The 26,891-nt window shown below is 40.3% G+C and overlaps 1 protein-coding gene across 1 annotated transcript; it reads right to left on the bottom strand.

Moving 5' to 3' along the window:
• Positions 1-8,641: 8,641 nt before the first annotated feature.
• ALKAL1 (ALK and LTK ligand 1) lies at positions 8,642-26,630 on the bottom strand. Its single transcript, XM_070630606.1, has 6 exons — positions 26,174-26,630; positions 13,737-13,790; positions 12,132-12,212; positions 10,953-11,029; positions 9,776-10,009; positions 8,642-8,893 (listed from the first exon to the last, which is right to left on the bottom strand). Exons 1-4 carry the CDS (start codon positions 26,361-26,363, stop codon positions 10,965-10,967), a joined length of 390 nt encoding a protein of 129 aa, XP_070486707.1. The 5' UTR covers positions 26,364-26,630; the 3' UTR covers positions 8,642-8,893; positions 9,776-10,009; positions 10,953-10,964.
• Positions 26,631-26,891: the final 261 nt, after the last annotated feature.

Below are 26,891 nucleotides of genomic sequence, written 5' to 3'. Positions count from 1 at the left end.
TTGGAAAAATGTCTGTTCAATTCTCTGCCCATTTTTTGATCTGGTTGTTCATATTTTTTGTTGTTGAGTTGTATGAGTTCTTTAGATATTTTGGAAATTAACCCCTTATCAGATATATGATTTGCAAACATTTTCTCCCAGTTGGTGGGTTTCTTATTTTGTTGATGGTTTCCTTTGCTGTGCAGAAGATTTTTAGTCTGATGTAGTCCCATTTGTTTATTTTTTCTTTTGTTTCACTTGCCCGAGTAGACATAATATTCAAAAAGATACTGCTAAGATTGATGACAAAGAGCATACTGACTGTATTTTCTTCTAGAGTTTTATGGTTTCAAGTCTTACATTCAACCCTTTGATCCATTTTGTGTTAATTTTTGCATATGGTGTAAAATAATGGTCTGCTTCCATTCTTTGGCATGTGGCTGTCTACTTTTCCCAAAACCATTTATTGAAGAGACTTTCCTTTATCCATTGTATGTTCTTGGCTCATTCTTCAAAGATTAGCTGTCCATAGCTGTGTACTTTTATTTCTGGGCTCTCAATTCTCTTCCATTGATCTGTGTGTGTGTTCTTCTGCCAATACCATGCTGTTTTGATTACTATAGAGTTGTAGTATAGTTTGAATTCAGGCAGTGTGATACCTCCAACTTTGTTCTTTTTTCTCAGGATTGTTTTGGCTATTTAGGGTCTCTTGTTTTTCTATATAAGTTTTAGGATTCTTTGTTCTATTTCCATGAAGAATGTCCTTGGGATTCTCATTGGGAATGCATTGAACCTGTAGACTGCTTTAGGAAGTATGGACATTTTAACTATGTTAATTCTTCCAATCCATGAGCATGGAATACCTTGCCATTTATTTGTGTCTCCTTCAACTTCTCTCAACAATGTTTTATAGTTTTCAGGGTATAGGCCTTTCACCTCGTTGTCTGAATTTATTCCTAGGTATTTTATTCTTTTTGTTGTGATTGTAAATGGGATAGTATTCTTGAGTTTTCTATCTGTTAGTTAATTATTAGTGTATAGAAATGCAGCTGATTTTGTATGTTGGTGATGTACCCTGCAACTTTATTGTATTCGTTGATTATTTATAATAGTTTTTTTGTGGATTCTTTAGGGTTTTATTTATATATATTCATGTCATCTACAAATAATGACAGTTTTACTTCTTCCTTTCCAATTTAGATCTATTTCTTATTATTGCTGGATTGCTCTGGCTAAACTTCCAGTAGTATGTTGAATAAGAGTGGTGAGAGTGGGCATCTTTGCCTTGTTCTTGTTCTCAAAGAAATGGCTTTCAGCTTTTTAACCTTTGAGTATGATGTTGGCTGTGGTTTTGTCATATATGGCCTTTATCATGTTGAGGTAATTTCCTTCTATACACATTTTATTGAGAGTTTTTATCATAAATGGATGTTGGATCTTGTCAAATGCTTTCTCTGCATTTATTGAGATGATAATGTGACTTTTATTCCTCATTTTGTTAATGTGGTATATCACATTGATTTGTGGATATTGAACCATCCCTGCATCCCTGGGATAAATCTCACTTGATCCTGGTGTATGATCCTTTTAACATATTGTTGTATGTGATTTGCTTATATTTTGTTGAGGATTTTTGCATCTATGTTCACCATAATTTTGGCCCATAATTTTCCTTTTTATGTTGTCCTTGTCTAGTTTTAGTATCATGGTAATGCTGGCCTTGTAAAATGAGTTAGGAAGCATCCTATCCTCTTCAATTTTTCAGAATAGTTTGAGAAGGATAGGAATTAAATATTTTTTGAATGTTTGGTAGAATTCACCAGAGAAGGCTTCCAGTCCTGGACTTTTGTTTTTGGGGAGGTTTTTAAAATTACTACTTTGATCTCTTTGCTTGTGATGGGTCTGTTAAGATTCTCCATTTCTCCTTGATTCAATTTTGGGAGGTCATATAATTTTAAGAATTTTTTCATTTCTTCTAGGTTATCCAGTTTGTTGACATATAGCTTTTTCTAGTTTTCTCTTGTAATCCTCTGTATTTCTGTGGTGTCTGTTGTAATTTCTTCTCTTTCATTTCTGATTTTATTTATTAGAGTCTTCTTTGCTTCTTAATGAGTCTAGCTAAGGGTTTGTCAATTTTATCTTCTCCAAGAACCAGCTATTAGTGTCGTCAATCCTTTATATTGTTTTTTCAATCTCTATTTCATTTATTTCTTCTCTGATTTTTATTCCTTCCTTCTACTGTCTTTGGGCATTGTTTTTCTCTTTGTAGTTCTTTTAGGTATAGTGTAAGCTTGTTTATATGACATTTTTCCTCTTTTTTGATGTAGACTTGTATTTCTATAAATTTCTCTCTTAGTACTGCTTTTGCCTCAACCCATAAGTTTTGGTATGTTGTATTTTCATTTTAATTTGTCTCCAGGTATTTTTTTAATTTCTCCTTTGTTTTATTAATTGATCCAATAGTTGTTCAGCAGCATGTTGTTCAGTCTCTACATATTTGTGAATTTCCCAGGTTTTTTCTTGTAGTTTATTTCTAGTTTCATATGGAAAAGATGCTTGATATGATTTCAATCTTGTCAAATTTATTGAGGCTTGCTTTGTTTTCCAGCATGAGGTCTATTGCTTGATATGATTTCAATCTTGTCAAATTTATTGAGGCTTGCTTTGTTTTCCAGCATGAGGTCTATCTTTGAGAATGTCCCATTTGCACTTGAGAAGAATGTGTATTCTGCTGTTTTTAGATGGAATGTTCTATATACATCTATTAAGTCCATCAGGTCTAATGTTTCATTTAAGGACACTGTTCCCTTGTTGACTTTCTGTCTGGACAATCTATCCACTGATGTAAGTGGGGTGTTAAGGTCCACTATTATTATTATGTTGCTGTGAATTTCTCCCCTTAGGTCTGTTAATAGTTACTTTAGATACTTTGGTTCTCCTGTATTAGGTGCATGTATTGATAAATGTTACATTTTCCTGGTGGAATGTGTCTTTTATCATTATATAATGCCCATCTTTGTCTCTTGCTATCTCTTTTATCTTGAAGTCTGCTTTGTCTGATATAAGTACAGCTATGCCTGCTTTCTTTTGCTTGCCATTTTCCTGGAGTATCACCTTCCATCCCTTCACTCTGAGCCTATGTTCATCTTTAGAGCTGAGATGTGTTTCCTGGAGGCAGCATGTTGTTGGATCTTGTTTTTCAATCCATCCACCCACTCTGAGTCTTTTTATTGGTGAATTCAATCCATTTAGAGTGATTATTGATATATGAGGGCTTAAGACTGACATTTTATCTTTTGTTTTCTGGTTATTCTATATTTCCATTGTTTCTTTTTTCTTGTATTTCTGTCTGCCATTTCAGTTTGGTGGCTTTCTGTGGTGGTTTTCTCAGTTTTCTCTTTATTTATGATTTGTGACTCTGCTCTGATTTTTTGTTTTGTGGTTACCATGAGGTTTGTATAACAGATCTCTTGGATGAGATAGTCCTTTTTCCAATAGCCTCTTATCTCCATTAGCCTATGCAGGTCCTGTCCCTTTCCTCTTCCCCTTCCATGTTTTTGTTGTCACAAATTATTCTTTTTTTGTGTTGTGAGTTTGTGACCAAATTAAAGTGGTTATAGTTATTTTTGATGCTTTCTTTCCCTTTGGCCTTTATGTAATAATTAAGTGTTTACTAACCTATTCTGATATAAAGCTGAAATTTTCAGATTTTGTCTGTCTATTTGTCTCCTCACTTCAAGATTTATAAACCTTTGCCTTTTTGTTTCAGGTAGGAGGACTCCCTTCAGCATTTCTTGTAAAGCAGGTCTAGTGGCGATGAACTCCCTCAGCTTTTTGTCTGGGAAAGCTTTTATTTCTCCATCACGTCTGAAGAATAATTTCACTGAATATTCTTAGCTGACTGTTTTTGTCTTGCAGTATTTTGAATATATCATTCCACTCTCTCCTAGCCTGTAGGGTTTCTGCTGAGAAATAGGTTATTTTCTTCTTTCTTACTGCCCTTAATATTTTTTCTTTGTCATTGACTTTTGACAGTTTTAATATTATATACCTTGGAGAAGGTCTTTTTGCATTGAGGTAATTAGGAGTTCTATTGGCTTCATGTACTTGCATGTCCAGTTTCTTCCCCAGGTTTGGGAAGTTCTCAGGTATTATCTCTTTGAATACACTCTCTGTTCCTTTCTCTCTCTTCTCCTTCTGGGACACCTATAATCCTTATGGTACTTTTCCTAATTGAGTCAGATGTTTCTCAAAGAACTTCATTTTATTAAAATCTTAGTTCTCTCTCCTCCTCCACCTAAATCATTTCTAGGTTTCTATCTTTGAACTCACTAATTCTCTCCTCCATAAGTTCTGCTCTATTTTAAATGCTTTCTACATTACTTTTTATTTTTGGAGTTTCAGTCTCTGGTGAAGTACTCCTTCTGTTCATTAATTTTATTCCTGAATTCATTGAACTGTCTTTCTGAGTTTTCTTGTAACTCATAGTTTCTTTATGACAGCTATTTTGAATTCTCTGTCAGTTAGATTGTAATCTTCTGTGTTTGGTTTCTAGAGAGTTGTCATTTTCCTTCTGTTCAGCTGTGTTGCTGTAGTTTCCCAGGGTGTTTGATGAATTGATCCTCTGCTGGCACATTTGTGGTATGACTTTGGTTACTTTAGTTCTGGGCTGTTTCTGATTTTACTTGAGGGCCTACACTTTCCAACCTCCACTGCCTCTTCCTGAAGTGTCATCCGTGCCTTCCTTGTGCTGCTTGTGCCTCTGGTGTTGCTGGTGCCTTGCTGCTTACAATATCACTACAGTCTCAGGTGATGCCACAAGGGTCACCAGGCTGCAGTCACATCTGTTGCTTCTAGGGTCACCTGGGTCTCGTGTTCCTCTGCTGGCTCTCTGTGGGCGCATATGCTGCTGCCCCATGCACCACCTGCACTGCTGTTCCCATGTTGTCTGGTGGTGCTGGTTGCACAGCTGCCAGAAGTGCTGGGTTCATGGATGTTGCTGTCACTGCCAGGAGTCTGGGGACCCAGGGACTTGTAGGCAGCCCCCACTGCTTGTGGAGCTGGTGTCAGGGCTGCCACCACTGGGGGTTGGGTCGTCGGTTTTGCTGTGGTTCCTGATGCCTCTGGTTGCAGGGTCCACCTGCCACCACTGGGTGGTGACTGGGGCTGTTTTTTTCCTCTCACCCTGTCTGCCAGCAATCACATAGGCTGAACCACCGGTACTTTGCTGGCAGCTGTGCAGGCCAGGCTGCTGCCACCACTCCACCAGCAGCTGTATGGACCAGGCCAATGACACTGCCGCTCCGCATGCAGTCACATGAGCTACTGCATGAGGATCTGTGTCCTGGGTCACTGCCACCAGGGGAGGGGAACAGCACTGCTCCCTTAGTTCCACTGTTTCCTGGGTATCCAGTCCACCCATCTTCAGATGTATAGTTGCATGGGTCCCTTAGGCATCCTGTTGTGCTTTGTAGGGAATCCTCTGTTGGTTGATGGATGACCATTCAGCTGTAATTTAGAGGAGAGAGACAAAGGGAACAACTCACTCCACCATGATGCTGATGTCACTCAAGTGTATTTTTTATACCAAGCTCCAGAGATGTGCAATAAGGAACATTTTTCTGCCCTGATGCAGACAGGTGGAAAGAGTAGTTTCTATACCTCAAACTGTTGTCTGTCTCTCTTGCTTTCACTCCCTTCTGCCCCTTAATCTGCCTCTCTGCCCATTATTGGCACAGGCTGAAGAGTCTGAAGACTGTCACCCTTGTCAAGGATCAAGAGGCATCTCAGGGTACTGTGAGAGACATGGACATATGGTTTCCCTTGTCTGGGGCTACACAGCATGGATCCCAGGAGAAGCTTCCAAAAACAGGGTACTAGGGGACTGCCAGACCAAAGCCCAGGTAAAACCTGAAACTCATCACTGAATCGCCATGAGGACCAGATAGAAGAGGCATCCAAGAGCCTTCAAAGAGGATTAAAGGAAATCAAACTGAAGAAACTCCCAAGTTAAAATATCCATCAGACATCAAATAATAGTAGCTTATAAACCAAATAGGGCTCAAAACTTTTTATTTGACTGGCACAGCATATTAAAAGTTTTCTGATTAAATGCCAACACTTAGAAGTTGAGATATATCATATAAAAGTCCAGATTCCAGCTTTCCTAGAAAAATCAAAAGGAAGCCTGTATTCTAACATGGCAGCACAGGCCAGAGCTAAAACCTGCCCCACCTTTCAAATTGGTAAACATCATCCACATCCCTGTGGCCCATTTAAATCATTTAGGTAAGTCACCTAGCCCCATAGGCATTTGAGTTTCCATGTCCAAGGTTAAATGACTCTTGCAGTTTTAATACTGTGCTCATTCCTATGAGTTAGATAAATTGAAGCAGTTACATGGGTAGAAATGAAGTGGACAATATGGTCCTTGTGGGTTTTACCACAGTGTTTTTTACATAAAACAAAAAACAAGAGTTTTAGTGCATAACTAGACAACTGCTTGATAGTGTTTCATAAATCAGTCTGCTTTTTATTGTGAGCTAACATATCTTTTTTAATCTCATTCATTGGATTATGAGATAAATATTATTTTATTACATAAAGAATCTACTATGAGCCAGTCACTTTTCTAGGGGCTCTAGAAATATTTCAGAAGATGGTCTCTCCTCTCACAGACCTTCTTTATTGTGGAGAGATAGATAAGAAACAAATATCATTATTACAGAGTGATAAATGATATGAAGCAAGTTAATCAAGGCAATGTATGGAAAGGCTGCTTTATGTAGGGCTATCTTTAGTAATTGCCTCTTGCCTTTCAAAGCAAAGGATGTACAATAGAAAGTGAAGTGGAAGGTCAGGTAACTTATCCAGATAGTTCAGAGATTAACTGGGCTGTTTGCTACATCCCTTAGGTGACTAGCTGAGAACAGCGAACTTAATCGATCCAGCTCTTAGTGTTCTGCAGTGAACATTGTTAACCTCCTGACTTGCTGCTCAGATAAGAAAATTACACCTCTGATGTGTGGATGTTGCTTTACTAAGTAACCATCAGTATTTTACCTGAATCATCTTTCAGTCACTTGTTTCCCCATGTGAGAACATTTTCTCTATGGAGACAAATTCAAAGTCTCTTTATTCATTCCCCTCTCAACCTCTCTTTGTTGAGGTTAATACAATGAGAAAACAAGCATCATTAGTAAAATAAATATCATTTTCACTAGAGGTACTTTCAATCATCTTTGTAGGTTTTAAAAATATATATTGCACAGAATATATTTTTGAGGAACATTAGCCATCTTTGAGAATATTTAAAATTGAATTTGATAGAATTCCATCTGCAATAACTTACCTTATTGAAACCATACTAATCAGGGAGCCCCTTTAGATTATTTTCTGTGTTTCAGCCAAATATCTCTCATCAAAAAGTTCTTATTTGCCATTATTCAATAACCTCTTCACTTTTATAAAAATAGCTCTCCAGCTCTCTAGATAGTTATAAGCAAAAACTACTTCATTTTCCAAATTGTTGAAAATACTATAATTACTATGTTAAGTGCAATGAACTAAAAATATGGTATTATTCTCATTCTTTATTACATAGCATTATTGCAGAATTCCATTCTTCCTGCCCCAGGTTTTTTAAACATAATTATTTTGTTAGTCTTTTCCCATAGGCAAAAACAAATAAAACTGAAAGTTGAAAATATAACTTCACAAAATTTCTGAAGCTAAAGGGCATTTTTGAGCTTGTTTTTGTGATGGACAAAGGAATATGTATGTTTACATATACAAATAGACACGATACACTCAGTTATGGGAGAGACCAAAGATGCTGAGCAGTGAAAGTGATTGCTAGTACAGACTTACATATGTCTTTGTGATGCCAACACAAACAGTGGAAAAGTGACAAAAAGTCAATGATTGTACTGTCTATGCACCGTCAAGCAACTCCTGCTTTATCTACTCTAAAGGGATGGGGGATTTCTATCATTTTATTGTAGGTTTCTCATTTTTTATTGTCGTTTTTAAGTGAAACAAACTGAATGTATCAGGGTGTGTTGTTACATTCTAAACAGAGCGTGCAGGCAACCCATACAGTCTTCTCACTCCACGACACACATCTCCCCAGTCCAAGCACAACCGAACTCCTTTTTATTTAAGATGGCAATATCATATGTTCTAACTTCAGAAAGACAGAAATTGCCTCAGGATCCTAGTTATCAGTTCAGAAAATACATGTTGATACATATATACCCATACAGTAATCATATTTCAATAGTATACTTCTGCTACAAATATCTTTAATTAAGAGAAAAACAACAGATTTTTCATATTTCCATTTTAATAAAATTCATACTTCAAATTAAGAGAAAAAACAGATTTTTCATATTTCCATTTTAATAAAATTCATACTTCAAATTAATGCAAATAAAGACAAGTTCTGAATAAATGTATTTAAATATTATTAAATAAAAATTTGAAAAGTGAACTTTGTACATGATTATTCAACAAACATATTACTAAAAATCATATATAAAAAAGTATTTTTCATTGGCACTCTCAGACACAATTTACATAATTAAATATATAATTTATACATTTATGGAATGTTAACCATATAAGAAAATAATATATATAGCAAAAATAAAGTAGAATAGCATAATTTTTAATATTTTATTTGCAATATGTGAATTAAGCTTTGTTTTAAAAAATTTCAAATTACTATATACACAGAGATAAACCAAGAAAGACTCCATTCTATAGTAGGCACAGCTAATCAGTTATTTCTGAGAATTCTCTTATTTTACTCATCTTAATACACCATAAAATGAGAAGTTTCATCTCTTTTTACATTTAGTATGATTCCAGGCACTTTTATTCTTCAAATTAAATTTACATTCTTAAGGAATGCCTGTGGTGGGAAGAAGAAAAATGTCATTTATGACCTGATTTTTAACATACTTAGAAATATGTATAGTTTTAATATAGTTATATTTTATTTTACTTTGCCTAAAGAATCTGTGCGCTTTTAGTTTATCGTCTGATCCTGAGAATATAGACTAATGCATGTGTGGAGGACAGAGAGGTCACTCAGTCCTTTAGAGACTTTAAATGATGAGTTCTCCATTAAAGTTTTATGATATCTAGATACACCAAGAAATGAACTTGACATCACCTAAATAACTTAAAAATATTCCTAAAATTTACTAATTGGTAATACTGTGATTGTGATATCTTGTTAAATAATTAGAGACAGAAGCTATCACCGATGACTTCTACAGAGGAAATCACTAAATCTCCAAAGTCTGCAATTTTAAAGGGGCATACCCATACTCATCAGCTCTGTCTTCTATGGATCTGGTCTCAGGAGAATGTAAGTTTGCATGCGATATTTTAAATTATAACGCTGTACTTGTCTTTTGAGAACTTTTCCAGTTATCATGTTGTTCTTTGGATTTTATGTAAATTTACTCATTCACACAAAATATATTAAAACAAAGAGATAAATATCGCTTGATTTAGGTCACTTCAATAGTCTAATGAATTTTCTTGATTTATTCATGTTTTACATTATTCAAAAGTTTGAGATGGACAGGTTGAGCATAATTGATTCAAGTAGCTTGCCACTGAATGATTAAATAATCTAGCTCATTTTCTTACTCTAAAAAACAAGAAAAACTTAAATTTAGCAGAATTAAGAGCGTCCATTATTACTATTAATTTACAATTGCTTTTTACATAAGAATAGCAACAACAACAGGTCAGGATCATCTCAGTAACTGTCACAACAAACCTGTGAGATGGCTTAAGTAAATCCCATGCAGTTATTTGGGACAGATTAAGTTACACTGGCCAGATTGTGATATTCATGGATACTTCCAGACTACAGGTGCTCCATGACGTTCATTTCCCCCTCACAAGCGGGGATCAGTTTCTTTAAAGGGACTTGTCCGTGGTACTGAAATGCTTATCCAAAAAACTGGTGACTTTGTTCTCCACTGGAAACTGCTACTGATTAGAAAGATCTCTGCCAAAAAAAAAAAAAAGAATATCTTTTAGTTTTTTGTACACAGTCTCCTTTTGTGAATAAATGCTGCAATCTGCATTAGATTTATTTAGGTTATACAGATACTCTGTTGCCCTAGGGCACCTCAGGGAATTTAGCCAGAAGGAAACTTCCCACCTACCCTTTCACTCTAGCAAAGTACATATGAGAGCAGATGGCAACTACATGTCCATGATATGTTTGATCTTTTGCTTTTTCTTCTAATCTTCCAATACTTTCTCTCTTCTCCTGACCTATACTGTGTAAACCAAAATTTTAGGACTCAGTTCTACTTTTATTATATCTTTTGACCAGTTAAGAAAAAGGAGACCTTTAAATAGTTTTGTTCATCTAACATCTATTAGCATATGGTTTCTGGACAATAATAAAATACTACTAAATGTTGAAAGAATTTCAAAAATGATTCAAGACTGATAAGACCACCAAAAAGCTGTTTATCTTAATTTAATCACTGTTCAGGGCTTTTTTGGTTTTTTTGAGGAAGATTAGCCCTGAGCTAACTACTGCCAGTCCTCCTCTTTTTTGCTGAGGAAGCCTGGCCCTGAGCTCACATCCATGCCCATCTTCCTCTACGTTATATGTGGGATGCCTACCACAGCATGGCATGCCAAGAGATGCCATGTCTGCACCCAGTATTTGAACCGCCGAACCCCAGGCCACCGAGAAGCGCAACATGCGAATTTAACTGCTGCATCACCAGGCCGGCCCCTCAGGGCATTTTTAATTAATTCAATAAACCAGTCTGTGCAATTAGACCAAGATTTAACACTAAGTGAAAAACCCAGAGATTAAGTTCACTAGGTGTTGCTAAAATCAGCTTCCTGGTTTTTTTAAATTGTTCAAAATTTCTTACAAAAGTTAGGCAACTAAATAGAATATGAAAAATAAATAAATACATACTCACAGGGTATGTTTTCTAGGTTTGTGAGCATAGTGGACTCACTGCCAATCTTGTTAGCAATCTAGCACATCTTTTGTAATCTAGAAAAAACATTTAAAGGTAAATTATGTATATAGTTACTAAAAATGTGGGGGAAAGCATGTTAAATATCGTCACTGAGTCATAATAATGATAACTATAATTTAATAAGCACCTAATCCATCAAGTGCTTTACCTAATCTTCCCATTAATTCTTCTAAGAACACACTCAGGTAGGTGCTATTGTTATCTTCACTTTAGACATGAGAAAGCCTCAAAATTTTCAGAATCTCACAGCTGGTAAGCAGTTTGACCCTGAAGCCTGCACTTTCTCCCTGCGCTGGGCTGCCGCTTAGTCATTCTGCCTCGTTTCCGACATGATGAATTTTCCCTGGTCATTAAACACAAGTTGTTTTTGAAAAGATTATAACAACTTTGACTCAACATCCTGCATAAAATTAAGTAATCCTCAGGATGACCAATCTTGTTACCGAGAAACAAAATGTTTAAAATACATTTTCTTTAAAAGGAAAGTTTAGGTTTAGAAAGTAATTTAAAAACGGCCACTAAGTTACCACACAATCATGATTTGGGCAGTTTAAATGGTAGCATTTAAATATTGTGTTTGGAATTACTACTAACTTCAGTAACTTAAGTATCCAAAAGAATTCATTAGAGCAACCTTTAAAACACAAGCTAACATTATTCAGAAAAATCTATCATTCATTGTATGAATGATGTGATAGGAAAATATTTACTTTAAAATAACTTATGAGGAAATTTTGACTTATACTTCATTGTCATCTTACTTTTTTCATTTATATGAGAGAGCACTGTATTTATGCCAAAGAATTTGAAAAATGATGAAAGGTTTAAATCCTGACAAACACTTTGGTCCTTAAGGAAATCTGGCTATTTTCAGACTTGGATATAATCCCATTAGGATGTGGTTTCATTCCTTATAGTGTCAACAACACACACACACACCTTAATTTAAGTACTGTCAACGTTATAAATAGCATCTCATACAATGTTTAGTCTAGTACTTCTCACCTACAGACAGTTGAAGTTTAAAATTACATGCATTTATTGTTAGATAAAGATTTAAAAAAAAAAGAAGAAGAAGAAAGAAAGAAAGAAAGAAAGACTGCCCAAGCTACTTACAAGCTGGCGTTGAGCAATCTCTGGTGTTGTGATAGAGTCGATGGAAGTGTTTCTTACATTCAGCTGAAAATGTGACTGGCCCTATTGGACAGGAAAAGAATGCTTATGATAAACACAGGCGTGGCTTCCAAACAAATTTGCTAGCGCTTTATGGATGGAGATAATATAACTGTAGTTTACATCCCTCCTTGCCCTTAAAAGAACTTGTGTGAGAGCTCGTCTCCTCACCCAGACTCTGTGGGAGGTAGTGAGTTGTGATCTGTGAAAAATAATCTAAATTCATTCCACATTCTCAACATCTCACATAATGGAATTTCGGGTGTCAGGACAACTCTTCTTAGAATAATGAAGAGGAAAGAGTTCTAGACAGAAAAAATTATATATATCTGTAGAGAGCAAATCAAGTGAATGTGAAGAAGAAAAAATAAATATCCTTGGTTTCTACTTTCTGTTCTCCAGCTTTTTATTTAATAGGAATTAATGTCTATATGCAGAGATATTTACTCCATTTTCTAATTATAGTAATTTCTGTCTTGTTAGTGTCAAGAACTATTGTAAAGTGGACAGGGCCTTGAGACTTGCCTTATCTACAAATCCAAGATCGTCTCCACCAAAACTCATCCCCACATCTGGAGTCTGCTTTTTTGGAAGTGGTAGAATAGGGGAGCCTACAGTCATGCCGCTAGCTGAGTGCCTAGAAACACTCAGGATCACGTAACTGCCCACAATTCCCCGTGCCTCCAGTGGATCTCGGCGTGCTCCTCATGACCATCATTCTGAAGTTAATTAACAAATACGGCCCTTGGCTTTGTTTAAGTGGGAAAACCATATCTTTCCCAGCTTATAGGACCGAGACGTAACACAATGAAAGGTCACCAGGATGACTAGGAACAGATAGGCAATAGCAATAGTAAAGGTGGGGTGCATGGTTCAAAATAATTTAGTGATTTTCTAGAATGAGGGGCACGGGATGATTTCTAATGATTCACAAAGTTGATGCAAAGGAAAAGAACAGCATCATGAGAGAGTATTTCATCTATGTTTCAGATATGGCACATGAAAGTCTGTCTCTCCCCTGTTCAAAAAACTTCTATCGCCCCCATTGGTTGGGGAGCACAGTCTAAAAACCTTAGCACATCATGTCGGATTCTTCACAATAGGACTTGAACCTACCTTTCTAGCCCAGTAGCCACACACACCCTTACCTACACTTACCCCACAGTGTATCCCTAGCATCTACCTGTCCTGCCCCCAAACCAACCATGTGCTCAATGGGTTCCTTCTGACCAGAATGCCAATCTCATCCAAGAAAATCCTATTCATCCCTTAAAGATCAACTTAAATATCACATCCACTTCAAGCCTTTCTTGGTAGTTCTTGGCAAAATTATTCACTTCCTGTGCAACCCTAAAGTCTTGTTTACACTTCTATTACTGATCAAGATCTGGTTTATATTACAGTTAATACAAGTGAATAGCATTTGTCCACCTCCCTAACACGACTGTGAGCCTCTTACAGATATTTATCTTCATATCTCCATTGCCTAACAGTAATCTGCATATAATCTTTTAATTTAATTGAATCACTGATAAATTTTATGCTTACCTGTGAAATGCTTTATGAATTTGTCTTTCAAGTTCAAATCTCTTGGGAACATTTCTGAAAAGTAAAAACATTGTTTTACTCACAAATCTGTATCTCGAACTCTGACCATTCCCTGGGGCTCCAGCCCTCCAGGGAGCTAGCTGCTTGCTCTCCAGCTCTATTAGGGAGCCCTACACACCTCTCCAAAGTGCAGAGCCAGAACTCAACGTGCGACTTCCCTTCTACCTCAGACCTGTTTCTCTCCTATTTCCCCAGTCCCAATAAATGGCATCTCTCTTTACCCCTTACTCAGACCAAATATCAAGAAGGTATGCTTGACTTCCTCTTTCCCTCACCACTACATCCAACCCATTACTTAATTTTGTATATTCCACCACCAAAAATTATCTGAGACCCAAGCGTTTCTGTTTCCTCTCATTAACACAAGACGAGTCCAAACCATCATACTTTTGTGAGGGTACATGGGCAGCAGTCTCCTAACTGCTCTTCTCTTTCCTGTATAATCCATTCTCCCCACAGCAGCCAGAGCAAATGAATTGAAATGTGCGTCAGGTCATGATACTCTCTCGCCTTAAAGGCTTTGCGCTTAAACTGACAGAAAATAAAAAAAATCAAACTACACTTCAGACTTCACTTTGTACTCACTATAAATACAACATCCAGAAAACGCAATTTACAAAACAATTTGGGAGCATATGCAACTCTTTTAGAGGAAAAGAAATCTGAAACTTTAATAAAATCTTGAACCCAATGTTTGTTGGCAGTTACACATTTAAACTCACAATGTCCTTATTATAGACTGACTCCTGTGCATTTCAGACACCAAAAGAAGATGATGGGTCATGAATGTTTGTCACCTCCCTATAGGTGATTTGGAATCACTGCATTGACTTGTGTGACCTCACTGAGACAAGGCAGTAGAAAGTGAAGACATGGGAATTCTAAAGGCCCTGTACATTGGGGAAGTTAATGAGGGTGTGAGAGACCCTCCCTGGGTAGGTGGCTACCCTACTCCTGGCAGCCATGTGGGAGCCCAGGGCAATACTGTGAGGGGACAGCAAGAGGGGGGGCTGAATCCAGCTCTCCTCCCATTGACAACGAACACTTGCACTTTACAAGTAAAATCAACCCAGAAAAACAAAGCAGCAGTGAAGGTGAAAGTATTTCTTTGTAAAAATAATCTAGTGTTCTCGTCACTTCTATTGCAGCCTGAACATGGGTCTTTCCCCCATCGCTCTCTGAAATCAAGCATGGCAAATTAGTTTCTGTGGCATCAATACTCCTTGTTATATCTGGCAAGGTAGCTCCACGGGGCCATTTCTGAAAGCTGAGCCAGCCGAGTGCAGTGGAAGTACCACGGCTGAAGTGTGTTTGAGGACTTTATAAATAATTCTAGCTCCAAAAGCATTTTAGACTAAGATTTTAATCTGTAGATCTGGCATAATGATGACACTGAGGTTTGTAAAGTGTAGATTTTAAATAAATTACCCTATCTTCTACACCCCCATAACTCATTTTATAATTTCTATAAAAGCAATTGTCTGGGGCTGGCCCGGTGGCACAGCGGTTAAGTGCACACGTTCAGATTCAGTGGCCTGAGGTTCACTGGTTTGGATCCCGGGTGCAGAACATGGCACCACTTGGCACGCCACGCTGTGGTAGGCGTCCCACATATAAAGTAGAGGAAGATGGGCATGAATATTAGCTCAGGGAAAGTCTTCCTCAACAAAAAGAGGATTGGCAGCAGTTAGCTCAGGGCTAATCTTCCTAAAAACAAAAAGCAATTATCACATTCTGATCAGCATGATAGTGAACTGTGCCCTGTGCATTGTGTGTGTCTGTCTCCACCACAATAGTGTGGGCTTCTTGAGGAAAGGGCCATGTCTGGTTCATCTGTTATCACCTGCAGGGTGTACAACAGTGTATGCAGACAGGGCACATGGCAAATGTTTAAGGAACTGAAAGCTGAGAGGATGACCCTCAACTAGGATTTTATCTTTGAAATGGACACAATCAATGTCTCACTTGGGCTCAATCTAGGCCACCAAGAAAACCATACTTTTAATACACTTGAATTTTCATTTCAAAGTACAAACAACCTACCGGAATATAGGAACACAGAGCAGATTGACTTAACTGAAACAGAGAAGTGATGTTTAATTGACATTTTAAGTGACAAGCAAGAGCTATCTAGGTAAGAAGAGATGGGAAGAGCACACTAGACTGAAAAAAAGAAAAAGAAAAAGAAACCTCTGAAGAGGAAAAGACTATAGTGTGTTCAAGTATTTGAGAAACGTCCACGATGACTAAAGTAGGAACAAGGTGAGAGAGAGATGAGATGAGGCACAGATGTAGATGGGCCTTATCCCCCTTTATAACCTCTGTCCTTAATACTAAGGGTGATAAGAAGTCAAAAAGTTTTAGGCAAGAGAATGACACAGTCAAGCTTCATTTTTAAAAGATCATTATGCCAAGTACGGAGGGGCAGGAAGAGATGCAGAGACAAGTTAAAAGGTTTACAGAGAAGTTACTGCATTTCTATTGAATACTGGCCTGTGTAGGCATTAGCAAACCACGAGTCAGGAGTCAAATCCCGCCCTAGGCCTGTTCTTGTAAGGGCATTGTACTGGAAAACAGCCATGCTCATTTGTTTACAGGTGGTCTCTGCCTGCTCTTGTGCTACAACGCAGAGCTGAGCAGTTGTAGCAAAGATCATATGGCCCACAAAACCCAAAATATTTACCATCTGGCCTTTTCTAGAAAAAGTTTGCGCTGCCTGCCCTGTAGCACACTCCTACAAGTACTAAAACAAACTCAAATGGCGGTTGTCTGCAGGGAGGCACCAGGGGGTAGGAGGCTGGGGGTAGGAGAGAAGGGATGCTTCTCAACGCATACTCTTTTTATTAGTTTTGACTTTTTTGAACATAAATCTGTATTCATTTTTCAATAAGAAACTAGTTAAATGAAGTGAATTTGGATCGAGTGATGAGGTGCTCCTGTGATAGCTTCTGATCAACAAAACATGAAATGAATGACTGAATATGAGAGAACTACCCCAAACAACAAAATTAGCTGACTGATCTTCTATGGAAAATGGTCTTAAAAAGCAATCTCCACAATAGAAATGTGAGCCACATATGTAATTTTTAATGTTTTTAGTAGCCACATTCAAAAAAGTAAAAAAAAATAGGTGAAATTAATTTGATAATTTATTTTCTTTAACCCAATATATCCAAAATATTATCATTTCAACAAGTAGTCAATATTTTTAAATCACCAATATTTTACATTTATTAATACTATGTTTTCAAAATCTGAGGTATACTTTACATTTACAGCACATCTCAGTTTGGACCAGCCACACTGCAAGTGCTCAATGGCTGCATGTATCTAGTGGCCACCATGCTGAAAAATTGAAATATTTGCTATATAATTCCTTTAGTTATCATTGCCATTAGTTAAAGAGATGATGTGATTATTCTTTCCCAATATATAAAAACAGTTCTACAGGAAGAGACAATTCATCTAAAAATGATATAAAAATGGCCACTAAGCATTTGAAAAGATGTTCACTTGCAAAATATTGGAAACAATCTGAACGCCATATACAAGAAATGCTTGAGTAAACTATGGTACATCCACATAAGAGAGTATAACGTGGCTATAAAATTTTTTTTAAAGAATAAGGAAAAACTCTATAACCAATATGGGGTGAATTTCCAGGATACATTAAATGAAAAAGCAAAGTACAAAAGAATATCTACAGTATGCCATCCTGTGTGTAAGAAAGCAGAAATAAGAAAATATACATGTGTCTGCTCATTTGTGCAACAAGAAACCCAGGAAGGAGAAACCAAACTCCCAAGAGTGGTTAACTACAAGCCCTGGATGACATGGACTGCACAGGACGGGGTGGGAGCAGGACAGGAGCAGGGGGAGAGAGTCTCTTCTCTGAGTGCACCTGCTTTAAAGGGTCTCACTTTCAGACACTTTTCTAATACTCCAAAAGAAACAACTATGTGGTGCGTATATACACATATACATACACACACACGATGGAATACTACTTAGCCGTAAAACAAACAAACAAACAAAAAACAGTTCTATTGTCAAAACTAACTAGATTTAGTACATCAGGGCTGAGAGAATTACTAACGGAAATATAAGTATTTAAAAATTCAAATTTATTAAATATTTGAGAGAAAAAACCAATGACATACATATTCATATTCATACATTTAGTAAAAATACTAAATTAAAAGTATATTTAAATACACTGTCATAAAAGGTGTACTTTGTTCTTTCCTTATATAGTTATACAACATCTGTACTAGTATATATTTGTAAATGTGTAAATACATGTTTTTATATTATGCCTCTTCTATTAGAGTTTAAGATATTTAAATAGAGAGATGGATGGCTGTAACTCTCTTTGTATATAACTTACTATGGGGCTATTTAACCTGAAAATTATACTCAGGATAAACAAGTAAAAGTTGCCTATGGGGGCCAGCCCCATGGCTGAATGGTTAAGTTCAGGCACTCCACCTCAGCTGCCTGGGGTTCGTCAGTTCGGATCCTGGGAGCAGACCTGGCACTGCTTCTCAGGCCATGCCGTGGTGGCATCCCAAATAGAAGAACTAGAATGACTTACAACTAGGATATACAACTATGTACTGGGGCTTTGGGGAGGGAAAAAAAAAAGGAAGATTGGCAACAGATGTTAGCTCAGGGCCGTAGACACTTAAAAATACAAACCAGATTTTTATAAAAATGTTAAAAGAAACATTTCAAAAACAAACAGATGTACAGCATTTTATACCATGCTAATGCTTTTATGCACAATCAGTTATTAAAGAATGACAACCAAACCATAGTCGATTAGTGCTAGCAGTAAACCAGGATCCAGCCCTACTGATGTTCTTGTTAGATTGGGCAGCTAGAAGCTTATCAACAAACCAAGCCACTGGAAAAGCCCACAGGGCTGTTAGTCCAGTAGTGAATTCCCACCACCCTAGAAGCACGGCCTCTAAGAAGCAAAACCTGCCTTTACAGAGACCAGAAATACTGAGGCAGACTTGAAGGCAGAAGCATGGGTTGAGTTACAGAAAGGTCAAGTTTGAGGTTCTTATAGTGGAGATATTCAGCAAATAGGGGATCTATGTGTTTGAAGGACATGGAAGAGAAAAGGGAAGGAAATACGTTTTGGAATCAGCTTCACAGAAGCAACAGTTGAAACTAGAAAGGTGTATAGGACCACACAAGGGAACACTTTGAGTGCAAAAAATTCATATCAGGAACAGACCCCTGGGATGCACTCTTAAAGGGCAGCCAGAAGACAGATGGTCAGGAAGAGAAAGAAGAATAGTCAGAGAAGTAGAAGAAGTAAGCAAGAATAATCATGGAAACGTGAAAGAATCATTTAAAAAGGACAGAGAAAGGTCAACAGCAGGAAAGCATCCAGGGTCAAGCAAGATAATGAGTGACAGATGGCCCCTGGGAGATGGCTGGAGCCCAAGTGCACCATGGCAGGAACACATAACAGAGGGCCAGCTAGCACCCAAGTGAGCTGGTTAAGGAGGTTGGATTTTTTCCTCTAAGTTGTATTAATCATGCTTTTTATTTTCTGTATTTCTGATGCTTTGACACCCGAGGCCTTGCTCATCCTGGAGAGACTGCCCCTCCCAGAGCTGGCCAATTCCTAGAGATAGTGAAGCCTGCCAGCCTGCCTTTCATTTGCAAACCAACCAACCCAGAGCCAGACCCCCAGGACCTCCTTCATCCAGCTCTCATACTCAGGGCCAATATTCCCCAGGGTGGGAACCAGATAATGACAGACAGCCCTGAAACCCCAGAGCCTCTGACATTATTCAAACTAGCCAATCTTCAGCCTGCTTACCTGGCCTTGCCTCTCTAGAACAAACCATGATAAAGGCTCTTGCCCATGTTTTCCCCTCACTCCCTCTGCTTCCTGACTGAGCATGGCACGTCTCCCTGTGGCCCTGCATGGCACGCTGTGTCTCCTGTTTCTAGGGAACTGTGAGTAAAACGTCTTCCCTCATGACAGTCATTTCCATGTCTATGTGTCTTCCATACTTGATTAAAATAAATCCTGGGTGTGTTTTAAAACACAAGTGGTAGTAGAAACCGGAAGAAATGGTAACCTAATCATATTTGTTTTAGATCATCTAACAACAATGCAAAAACATGGTTACAAGAAAGCTTCTATCTCTCCTTGTTATCCATGACAATTTTAAAGTAACTTTTTCCAAATATGTTGCTTCCTATGTGAGGTAAAGGAACAGAAGGAAAAAAGAGTGAGGGAGGGAGGGATGGTCGGAGGAAGGAGAGAAGGGATAGAGGGAGAAAGGAGGGAAGCAAAGTTAGTTTGGCTAATACTGGTTTACATCAAGTTTCCTGTACTATGGGTCATCATAGTTCTTGCATAGTGTTTCTCTAACAAAGGACTTAATGGTCATGTTCCTGAAGCCGGCAGACCAAGGAAGCCTTTTGTCATAGAAAACACACTGGAAAATGTACCTCTGGAGCTGTGGGTGCATGTGGGGATGAGAGTGAGCTACTGAAGGAATAGAAGCATGGCTGGGGTTGTGGAGGACAGTCAGGAATTGTCTCTCTCTCTCAAAGAAACTCTCCAGAAGATTCTGACATACCACTTTTCTCCTCCCCACGCCTCACAATTAAAAATCTCTGGTGGTTCCAAAAACTCAACATACACAAGAATCCTCAAAGAGCTTGTTGATGCACACCATGGGCTACACTCAGAGATTTAAGACATCCAGAGTGAAGCGCAACAACGACATTGGAAACCTGCCTCCCAGTTGATTCTGAGGCATATGGCCCCAGGAGCCTCATTTTAAGAACCACTGCCCTAGAAGGTATTAAGGGCAGCAAATGTTGTATTGTCTAAACTTGGTTATAAGTGCTAAGAAATTAGCTCATGACTCAGAATGGCAGAGGCAACAGATCTAATTTGGTTTGGGGGGCAAGTAAAAAACCAAATTCTTTTAAAGTTAATTTTTTTAAAAAAATTCAAATTTTCAAAATTTCAGTTCCAAAGAAAAAATTCTTCCTAAATGTCAACTTTATACAGTGACTTTTGGTAGGCTACAGGGTATTAAAACTGAGTAATTCTCAGGGGTCAGCCTGGTGGCGTGGTGGTTAACTTTGCGTGCTCTGCTTTGGCGGCCCAGGGTTCGCAGGTTCAGATCCTGAGCACAGACCTAGCACTGCTCATCAGGCCATGCTGTGGTGGCACCCCACATAAAACAGAGGACAAATGGCACAGATATTAGCTCTGTGACAATCTTCCTCAAGCAAAAAAGAGGAAGGTTGGCAACAGACGTTAGCTTGGGGCCAATCTTCCTCACAAAAAAACCCAAAAAACTGAGTAATTCTTAGTCCTCAATTTAAAGAGGCTTACATTCAGCCAAATATACTAATATTTGATAATAATATCAAATATACACAAATTACAATATAAGGATTGTTGTAGGAGAAAAACGCTGTCTGTTTAAAGGAGAAAGAAATTGCAAAATGAGATAAACTAAGCAAAATGCTCACAATAATTCCAAGTAAATCACATTTTTAAGAGTATTTTAATGTCACTAATATGTAAAAATTACACATTTTCAAACATGATACAAATATTGTAGCTGCTATTTCCCGAAAGTTTATGTTGACAGTTACATAATTAGAGTTACAACAAATGCCTGAACTCCAGAACACGCCATTGCTCACTTTTGTGATGTTCCCTACAGTAGCAGACACAGGAGGAAACATCTGGACTCTGCACGAGTCACTTGGTCACATTTTCCTGTCCTCCTACACAGCAACAAAGATCTTAGAACTATGCTCTTAAATGCTTCAGAGCTCATTTCCAGCAATAAAAGGAATAAAAAAATATGGGGCTGGCCCTATGGCACAGCAGTTAAGTGTGCATGTTCCGCTTTGGCAGCCCAGGGTTCACCAGTTCGGATCCCAGGTGTGGACATGGCACTGCTTGTCAAGCCATGCTGTGGTAGGCGTCCCACGTATAAAGTAGAGGAAGATGGGCATTGATGTTAGCTCACAGCCAGTCTTCCTCAGCAAAAAGAGGAGGATTGGCAACAGATGTTAGCTCAGGGCTAATCTTCCTCAAAAAAAAAAAGTAATAAAAAATAAAAGGAAAAAAATTAACATTAAAAAGGAATTTTTACAATTCTAGTTTTCCTAGCCAATATATGATTGAAAAGTAGTCTCCTAGGATTGTGTCATTACAGGGAAAAAGAAGCCATCACGTGTGATTCTGTCAACTTCCTGCACAGAATTTCTCTACTTAGCAGCTAGATGAATAAGCTCCTGCAAATAGACAACAGTTACTACTCAGAAACACTGTGAATAGGCAGAAGTTCATTCATGTAAGTTAGTTCTGGCTGCTCATAATAGGATTTCTTCCGGTGATAACACTCACCAGCCAAATATGCTCAGCAAAATACCACACACAACCTTTCCATCTTGACCTCTTCCCATGCCAACAGTTTTCAGTAAATCAAATACCTTCAAGTAACGCTGCAAATCAAGTATTAAAAAGTACCCATCTGGGGTCAGCCCCGCGGCCGAGTGGTTAAGTTCGTGTGCTCCACTTCGGCGGCCCAGGGTTTCGCCGGTTCGGATCCTGGGTATGGACATGGCACCACTCATCAGGCCATGTTGAGGCAGCATCCCACGTGCCACAACTAGAAGGACCCACAATTAAAACTACACAATTATGTACTTGGGGGGCTTTGGAGAGACAAAGGAAAAATAAAATCTTAAAAAAATAAAGTACCCATCTGTACTCCCTTCTTGGTGATATGCAAAGAAGGGAAAAATTATTTTCATTATCATGTGGAAGAAATTGTTACTCACTAGGTAGGACTGGCTAAGGGGGCAGATATAATAGTAACAGACTTACAATAAGGGGAATTTGGGTAGCACACATAAAATTCCACCATCATGTAAGTCCCAGCAGTATTCAGTATATTTTTTTAAGTTTTATGTTTTTTTCTTAAGTTGTATCAGAACTGTGGGGATATTTGCAAAGTGAATTTAGGATTCAGACATTTTTGAACATGGAAACAACTGCAAAGACATCACGGAGGAAGAAAGCCTGGAAGGATAGGTAGGATTCTGACAGACAAAGACGAGAGAAGCAGAAGAGCCCAGGCAGAGGCTTCTGGAAGGAGCAGGCCAAATGTGTGTGACTGGCGCCCCGTGGAAGCCATAGGAAGGCAGACAGTGCAGGCCACGGGGGACTGAATGTCCTGCCTTCAAGAGAAGTTAGGACTTTCTCAGAAAATCAAGAGAAGCCCCTGCAGATGTGTGACTGGGGAGGAACCAGGCCAGCACTACTTACTAAGAATATTCATTTTCGATTATTCAGAACAATCTTATCAAAATGACCTTCGCATTCTCGCCTTAAGCCTCATGCCAGCAAGGTTTTATATTTAAATTAAAAAATTTTTAAAAACACAAACCTGATTCCAGAAAGTCTGCAGAATAATGTAAATGTTTACTGAAATCTCTTGAAAAGGCAGAGGGGCCATAATATACATCAAAACTGTCTAAAAGTTTCCCTTATACTTCTATCTCCCCACGTCTCACACCAACTCTTCTTCTGTCCCAAATTCCTCCAAACCTCTCCTCTCCTCCCACCGCTGCCCAGCTCTCAGACGTCTGATCTTGTCTTTATTTCAGTGGCAAGGACTCCAACGCTCCCGTTCTCTGGACAGAGTTTGGGGTAGGATTCTTTGCCCCATTCTTCTGATATGATGGTTAGAGACAATGGGAGGATAGAAGGAGTAAAAGCTATGAAAACACACACTTTCTAATTCTTATCCCAATAAGACAGGCTCTGGCAGGGGGCACTAATGGAGCTGGGGAGACACTCTAGAAGGTCAATGTGACACTGTCATGAGGGCTTGAACTGGGGTGATGGGAAGGCAAAAAAGGGGAAGAATTAGATTCTAGAGACATTTGAAGCATGATTTGTTAACTAAGCTGAACTCCTCGAGAACAAGAGCCAACAATATTGGTTAACTTTGTATTGCCAGGCCCATCAGAGCGAGACCTCAAACATGTGTTGAATGGGTAGATGAACAGATGAATAAATGCATGAACAATGGGCGGGCTGTGGGGAGGAGGGAGAGCCAAGGATGGTAAATCCCAAGTGTACCTGAGAACCTGACACTCACATCTCCTCCTACCCCCCATCCCACAATCTTAATGGTATCCTCCTGGTCCCCGGCTCCACCAGGCTTTCGCCCTCGCTGCTCCCTCTACCTGCAATGGTCCCACTACCAGGAGCCTCACACCGGTATTTAGGGAGATTGCCTAACCTACAAAAAAGGGAGAGCGCACAACTGCACATGCAGCAAGGATTTCAGAGCCCAGAGCACGTATCTTAGGTCTGGGTGATGGTGCTTATTATTGTTGCAGAATTAAAGCAGTGGAATTCCAGATGCATCTGGCAGGGATGGGAGTCTTCTGCCTCCAGAGCCTAGGAGATGTTTCCTCCTGAATGAGCTATGACCCCCACCAGCATCCCTGAGCATGTCCTGTGAGAACATCCAGATCAGTCGTCCTCTATTCTCATGTCCTTCTTGCTCCCTGATCCACACCTAGGTGTTGCACTCACAGACTCAGATATAGATGGAATGAGCCACCGCTTCTCCTCATGTTAATAAACTACAATAATCGAAAGATGAGACCCTCATAAACAGCTACAGAAAACAGTGGACTTTGAGGGTGACCCACAGATCACTTTTTCTTAGGCTATACTGTTTTTTAAAACTTTGGATTGTGGCCACTTTTATTTTAACTTTTAATAAAATATTCTGTTTTCTCCTTTGTAACTCACTTCAGTAAGTCTTCACTGTCTTTTAACCAAAGAGAAAAGATCTGTTAAAAACTTAAATGAAACAGGTGGGAATTAATGTGTTATCAGAAACGTTCCTGTAGTTTGAGACTTTCTCCCACTCTTCTACATTCTAAAGTGACATGTCATTCTCTGAGATAAATATTTGGGCTAACAGTAATTTCAAGTCCAAGTATATGAAAGGGGAGGCACCCTCACTGCATCGCTGCTGTGGTCACTTCCTGTCCCACCTCTCCTCCCTGAAAGCCCTGTGCTGGCCTGTCACCCTGGAGAGCTCTGGCCAGGTCCTGGACAGGGGGCGCTCAGCAACCCACCTCAGCTTCCCAGGCTGTCTCCATCACCTCCTTCGCTCCTGTCACTGCCCCCTTCCTTAGGTTTACCTGTGCACCAGCCTGCCCCTCCCTCCACATGCAGAATGTGCCCTGGGAGAGTCCACACACCTGGCTGCCTGCTCCTCTGGGTGACTTCAGCACTGTGCATGATGACTGGCATGTAACAGCTACTCCATGAAAGTTGGTGGAGTGAATAAGTATATATTTATATCATAACGATTATAAAAGAAAAATGATGTTAAGTAATCCCTCTTTGCTTTCTTAAAAGTGCAAAAGAGTTAGGAGATGACAGCAAGGGGGAGCCCGCTGGAGCTGTGTCCTGTCAGCAGGCCGGCGGCCTTGAGGGGCCCTTCTGCTCCCTGCCAAGGGGGGCAGCTCCACCTTACCCTATATTTTCACAGGCTCTAAACAGAAACACTTTTGAGTAGCTTCCCTCTTCTTTCCTCACTACTTTCCTTCCTGCTCTGCGCGCCCTGCGCTCCTCTGGCCTCCTTGTGCCCTGAGCCTTTACGGTTTCCCGTCAGTTACTGGACTGCTCCACCTTGGAGTGTCTCCTGACCCTCTACATTGGCTATTTTTCCTCCCTCCTCATTCTTCCTCTCACCCCTCCGTGGGCATCTAAGCAGCCAGAAACCTGAGTGCCCGGAGCTGGTTTGGAGCCGCAAGGCAGCGTCAGGGGCCTGCTAAACTGGCCTAGGAAAGGTCAGCGTTACGCCACAGCGGCTTGGTGAAATTCGCGTGCTCCTCCACAGTCCCCGCGGCCAGCTCGGAGGGGGAAGAAAGGAGCACTCCCGAGCATGTTCAGGCGTGACGGCGGTGATCGCGTTTAATTCTCAAAACCCAGGAAGACCCAGAACGAACGAGGATGGTGACAGGTACTTTGTCAGCTGGGAACTGAAACCCAGGTCTTCTGGCTGCCCTACGGCGTCTCAGAAGGCCTCTCACCCCGAGGAAGCGCCCTATCAAGGGCGTTCCTTTGTGCGATGGGCTTTGTTGTTACCTAAGTCTCAACAGTGGTAAATCTAATCCACTCATTACCCCTTTCCCTGAGAACCGGCTACCTGCAGAGGGTCTATTGTCTGCTGTGTTTCGTTCAGGCTTCCCAAAGCGAGTGCCTCTCCCGGCTCTGAGAGTAACCCACTAAGCGCCAGGCTCAGCGCCAAGGACCGGCTGGGACTGGCACTTCTTACCTGCGCTCCGGGAGGCACTGGAAGCAGGGCCGGCTCCGGCCGCGGGGAGGAAAAGCGACGGCTTGGGTTCCTCGTTTGCGACGCGGGCTCCCCTGCGCCCCCGGGGCCTCCCCTGGGTCTCATGCGGGGCCAAAACCAGCGCGAGCAGGAGCAGCGCGGGCAGCGTGGCGCCCGGCTTGGCCGGACGCATGTCCGCTTGCCCGAGGACTGGGCTGGGGGCTCGGCGCGGGCGGTCCCGGGGTGCAGCGTGCAGGGCGCCCCAGCAGAGGCCGCCGGACTGCTCCCGGCCCGCCCGCCGCCTCGCCGTGTCCCCGGGGGCTCGGGCCGGAGCTGCACTGGGACGTGGCCCGCTCAGGCCGATCTTGCGCTCTCGGGGTCGCGAGGTGGGACGGCAGCTGCGGACCGCGGGGTTGTCCCCGGGGACAAGGCGAGTCCCAGCGCACGAGATGCTCAGGAGTCAGCGCTGCCTCCCTCGACGGACCTGAGCCCCGCACCCGGGGTTCGCGTGTCCCGCTCCGTCCCAGGGAGGGCCGGGTGCGGACCGCCGCAGCGCCGCCTGTTCTCTCAGGGCTCGGTCTCCCGCCCCCGCCCCGTCTGTGGGGTCAATAGAACCCGCAACTCTGGATCTGGACGGAGGAGAGCAGCGCCGGGACTCGGCCTGCGGGGCAAAGACCGCGATTCTCGAGGCCGAAAGCCGCGGAGCTCTTTCTCCTGCCCA

The sequence above is a fragment of the Equus przewalskii genome, chromosome 8 (assembly GCF_037783145.1).
Source record: "Equus przewalskii isolate Varuska chromosome 8, EquPr2, whole genome shotgun sequence".
Lineage (NCBI taxonomy): Eukaryota > Metazoa > Chordata > Mammalia > Perissodactyla > Equidae > Equus > Equus przewalskii.
Note: the sequence above shows the minus strand (reverse complement) of the source record. Positions and strands in the feature narration are given on the sequence as shown.